Source organism: Nycticebus coucang, chromosome 9 (assembly GCF_027406575.1).
Source record: "Nycticebus coucang isolate mNycCou1 chromosome 9, mNycCou1.pri, whole genome shotgun sequence".
Lineage (NCBI taxonomy): Eukaryota > Metazoa > Chordata > Mammalia > Primates > Lorisidae > Nycticebus > Nycticebus coucang.
The window spans coordinates 78,259,616-78,264,900 of NC_069788.1; the positions used below are offsets into that span (position 1 = coordinate 78,259,616).

General features: G+C 57.4%; 1 protein-coding gene across 1 annotated transcript; it reads right to left on the reverse strand.

Moving 5' to 3' along the window:
- Positions 1–923: 923 nt before the first annotated feature.
- FOXC1 (forkhead box C1) lies at positions 924–4,888 on the reverse strand. Its single transcript, XM_053603458.1, has one exon. The coding sequence runs from the start codon at positions 4,363–4,365 to the stop codon at positions 2,710–2,712; it is 1,656 nt and encodes a 551-aa protein (XP_053459433.1). The 5' UTR covers positions 4,366–4,888; the 3' UTR covers positions 924–2,709.
- Between the last annotated feature and the right edge of the window lie 397 nt (positions 4,889–5,285).

The following is a 5,285-nucleotide window of genomic DNA, read 5'->3' on the forward strand; positions in this document are numbered from 1 at the left end:
GAGGCACTTCCCCCCGGCCCCGCGACCTCTGGCCCCTGCATTCACACGCGCCTGCCCTTTGTCACCTTCCCCTCGGCTTGGACGTCCAGGTACCCGCCAACCCCGAGGAACCCGTCTAACCGAACAGAGGTCTCGGGTGACTCTTTCTTCCCCAATCTCTTATTTCGAGAATAGGCAGCAGAGACCGGAGCTGGAACCTGGGAAGGGAGGCGGCCGGGCGGGGGCAGGCGAAGGGAGAGGAAGGCGCTCCAAACGCAAACAGAAGCTTGCCCCGGGCCGCAGCGGGCAATTACAGCTAATTAGCTGAAGAGCGTTCCCGCCGGGGAGCGGCGTCCAGAGGCCGGCGTCTGGGGCCCGGCCCGACTCCCAAGGGTTTGGGCCGTGGAAAAGCGCCCCAGCAGCAAAGCCGGGGGAATGGCCCGCGGGTCTCCACTCGCCACCAGCCCCCACCCCGTTCCAAAAAGATGAACCAGAAAAGTAGAGAACCGTACAGTTTACGGCTGTCCGGCCTCGGGGTGGATCATCCGGTCCGCGGAGCCACGGCCGTGGGTCACCTGCTGCAGCTGCCTTCTGGGCCTGGACAACCCAGTTTCGGCCACCGGACACTTGCTAGCAAATCCCAACTTCATTCTCGGCTTTCAAAAGTGGAGCAATGCACCAACTCCAAGAGCTTTGGGGATGGATTCTTTAACTTCACCCCTACGACTCCCCTTTTACCCCCCCATGTCCCAAAAGAGGTAACCCGAGGAAGCTGGAGGCAGCCCCAGGGCTGCGACACCAGCAAGATTTACCGGGCAGCAAGGCCAGCCCCAACCGGCCTGACCTGAGGAGACACCCGCGCCAGCGCCGCTGCGATCTTCCCTGGCTATTAGGTTACTACTCTGGGGGAGGGGACCGAGCGAATCAGAGGCCACGTAAAGCAGTTTTTGACTGAAATTAGAGTGTATTTATTTGCAGCAATCCTTTAACAATGATCAAATTTTGACACAAGCAACAGCAATTACTGCTTAAGTGTTGCCTCTAGATAGGAGCGGCAGATAGCAGGAAACTGTATTATCTTGAAAACAAACTGAAAAGCCCTGAATGTCTGTAATCAAATCGCCATCTCCCCAAAGTCTGATTGACAGGGCAGATCGCCCTAAGATAATGAATTTATTACATTTCCTGGGTTATTTACAGAGGGGGGAGAGGGCCAATCCGAATCGCCCCCTAGCTTTAAATGTAAATTAACAAGAAAAATGGGTTTAAAAAGAAACCACCCTAGACTAAAATGTTCTGCTCTTCTCTCCTTCCTTATTATTGCTTTAAATCTTTTTCAAAAATAATTGTTCTACAAACATTATCTTCTAAATAGTTTCCCAAAGATTAAATATCCCTTTCCAACCCACAGTATATTTTTTTAAAAAAAATCAATCATTCTATGTAATACATAAAGAATTTTAAGTGTGGATGTGTTATATATATACATTTAAAAACTGGTTTACTTTTCCTCTTACAAAACACTGAAATTAATAGGAAAAAAATCCATTCAGCATCTGGCTCGCAGGGATTTATAACACACATGGCAATTTTCTATGGGAAGCACAAGCCAAATACTCATCTGTGTATGTCAGGAAACACATTTGCATCTCTGCACACAGGTATCACTATGGTAAAACCACTACTAAGTCATGGGCTTAAAGTTTCCAAATCACGTTCTGTCATTACTGAGAAAACACTGTTTATGCCAACTCAGATCTGTTTAGGAAATATCTTTTTTACTAGCCACAAAGCAAGCTGACTATATAATAGTACATTTTGCAGAAGATGCTGCAGGAAAAGAAAATCTAAACAAACAAAGAAAAAAGACTTTTTTTGAAATTTGACAGGGTCTAGTCAGAGGGCTTCTCTATTTTTCAGAGATTTAGGTGGAGAAGAGGTAACTTCTAGTGTTTTATCTCTGAAATCTTTTTCAATAATAATTAAGGCTATATTAAAGTATCCAGACATATAGGTCTCATTCAAACTGAATGGTGATTTATTAATAAACAAACAATGAATATGTTCAACAAAAGAAAGAAAAGATGATAGAGGAAGATTAATACAGTTTCCCTTTTTATAATAAGAAGAAAAGCACAATTTAAAAGTTTCAGACAATTTAACGTCAGGTTTTGGGAACACTTTCTGGCGTTTGGTCCACAACATCCAACTACAAATTAAAAATAAATTACTATGTTGCAATTTACATTTTAAAACAAGTCCATGGATAAAAAGAATACGATTGTCATAAAAGAGGACTTTCTGCCTCCTTTCAACATAGGATAAAATACTATCTTACAGGTGAGAGGCCAGGAAGATGGCAGGAAAGTGAGGTGAGAGGGGAGGAGAGAAGCAGGTCTCTGAAAAGCAAGAAGAAACTTACGTGTTATCTGGAGTAACACTGTCCTTTAATAAACCATGATTTTGGTGTCTCTGTACAAAATAGTTTATTGTTTTGTTTATTTAGATAAGGCAAAGTGGAGGTGGCTCCGAATTACTCTTTTTTAAGAAAATAGAGTTTTCTCTGTGCTGGTGTTGGTGAGCTGAATTTCTGGAGGATTCTGTTCACTGGTGTGGTGAATGTTCTCAAGTTTTTTTAAGTTGGGTTTGTTTGGTTTCGATTTTGCATTGATGGGTTCCTTTGGCTGTTTTTGTTTTGGGGTTCATTTCAGTTCGGCTTGGCGGGGGTTGTCAAAACTTGCTACAGTCATAGACAAAAGCTCCGGACGTGCGGTACAGAGACTGGCTGGAAGGGAAGGCCATCTGACAGCTACTATTCCCATTCACCGGAGAGTTGTTCAATCCGATCCTCTGCGACTCGAACATCTCCCGCACCGAGTGGAAGTTCTGCTGCTGGCCTGGGTAGCCCGCGGCCGCGGCCGCTGCGCTCGCCAAGTGGCCCAGGTCTCCTCCGGCCTGGTTCAGGTACCAGGAGGTGAGACGGCCTTGGTGGGCCGCAGGGTGGTGGCCGGCCTCCTGGCCGCTGCCGCCGCCGCCGGCGTGACTCAGGGACGACGAGCTGCTGCTGGTAACCGGAGGCAGAGAGTAGTCGGGCAGGGGGTCGTCCACGGCCGAGCCGCTCGCGCTCCCGGGCGCACCCTGTAAGTGGCCGCCCCGCTCGCCCGCCGCGTACAGGCTCATGGCCTGCAGGTTGCAGTGGTAGGTCCCGGCGCCGCCCGCGCCCCCGGCACCGCCGCCGCCGCCGCCGCCGCCGCCCGAGCTGCCGCCGCTGGAGCTCTGGCTGCAGGGGGAGCTGTAGAGGGAGCTCTGGCCCGGCGAGTAGGCGCCGAGCGCCAGCGGGGGCGCGATGCCTGCGCGCGAGGACGCGGCCGCAGAGGCCAGAAGGCCGGAGCTGAGCTCCGCGGCCGCGCCCTGCGGCGACCCCCGCAGCGAAGTCATGATGTTGTCCACGCTGAACCCCTGGCTGTGGTGCGGCGGCGGCGGCGCGGACTGGGCGGGCGGCGGCGGCGGCGCAGACTCGGCCCCGTCCAGGCTCAGCGGCCGCGCCGAGGGCAGGCTGCCCGGGGGGCTGCTCCCGCTCGACAGGCTGCTGCTGCTGCTGTCGGGGCTTTCGATTTTGGGCACTGCGGCTGCGCTGCCGCTCCCCAGGGCGGCGGCCGGGGACAGGGGCTGGGGCGGCGAGGGGCACGTACCGTTCTCGGTCTTGATGTCCTGGATGCGCACGGGCGGCGGCTGCGGTCCCGGCGCGGCGCCGTCGGCCGGCTCGGGCGGCGCGGGCGGCGGCTGGCGGCCCGGCGGCGGCGGCGGCTCCTTGAGGTGCAGCCGGTCCTTCTCCTCCTTGTCCTTCACCGCGTCCTTCTTCTTGAAGCGCCGCCGCCGCCGCAGGAAGCTGCCGTTCTCGAACATGTTGTAGGAGTCCGGGTCCAGCGTCCAGTAGCTGCCCTTACCCGGCTTCTTGTCGTCGCGAGGCACTTTGACGAAGCACTCGTTGAGCGAGAGGTTGTGGCGGATGCTGTTCTGCCAGCCCTGCTTGTTGTCCCGGTAGAAGGGGAAGCGGTCCATGATGAACTGGTAGATGCCGTTGAGGGTGATCTTCTTGTCCGGGGCGTTCTGGATCGCCATGGTGATGAGCGCGATGTAGCTGTAGGGCGGCTTCACCATATCCTTGGGCTGCGGCTGCGGCGTGTAGGGCCCGTAGGCGCGGGCCATGCCGCCCGGGTACTGCTCCGGGTGCGCCGGGTGCGAGTACACGCTCATGGGGGCCGGCATGGCGCTGTAGCCGCCCCCGGCCGCCGCCGCTGCCGCGCGGTAGTAGCTCTGCTCGCCGCCGAGGTAGGGCACCACTCCCAGGGAGTTGGGGCTGGACACCGAGTAGCGCGCCTGCATGGCCCCCGCTCGCCGCCGCCCCGCGCCGCCCGCCGCCCCCCACCCTCGTTTCGGCCGCGGCCACCGAGTCCAAGTCCGGGCCCCGCCGCGCTGGTGCCGCCTGCTCGCCGCCGCCTCCCTCCGCCGTCCGCGGCGCGCGGCCTCTCCCAGCGCTGGCTCCGGTGCCTCCGGCGCCTCCGGGTACCTCGGGGCCCGCGCCCGCCGCGAGGGAGGGTCGCCGCAAGGGGAAAGGGCCGGACGAGGACGCGGCAAACCGCCGTGGAGAAACTCGCGGAGCAACTTCCAGGCGCAAACGGGGAGAAGAAGCCAAAAGTGAAGAACAAGAAGGAGCCCTTCTCGCCACACTGCCTGCGCCTTCCAGGAGACTATGTCCCAAGCTGCCGGCAAAGGCGGCCAAATAACAGGGGCGGGGTGGGGGGGGGCAGCGCGCCGGCCGCCTTCCCGGGCCCCGCGTCACCTTTTTTCAGTCTCTTGCGCGCCAGCCGCTTAAGGAAGCATTGGGAAAACTTCTGAACTTTTGAGCATCCGTCACCCAGGCGAGGACTTTTTTACGCAGTTACATTTTTCCGGGCAGCGGAGCCCCGCCCCGCCACAAAGCAGTAGCCAATGGGAGGCGAGAACCGCCTCTGAATGAGCCGCAGGCCGAGCCTGGCCAGCCCGCGCCCGTAGGCCGGAGGACCGCCGGGCTGACCACACGCGCGCCGGCCGCCTGGGCCCAGCGCCCGCGCCCGCGTCGGGCCTGCGCCCACAGTCGGTCCCCCCCCGCACCCCACCTGCCTGCTTTGGGCGCTTGGCGCTGCCTTCCATCCCCGGCCCTCCGCACGGACGCCCGTTGTTCCGCAGCCTTCCCAGGTCCTCCTGGGCACCATGCAGACCCTTCCTCCGTCCATCGCTCCAAGATGTCCACCGAGTCCTCCAGC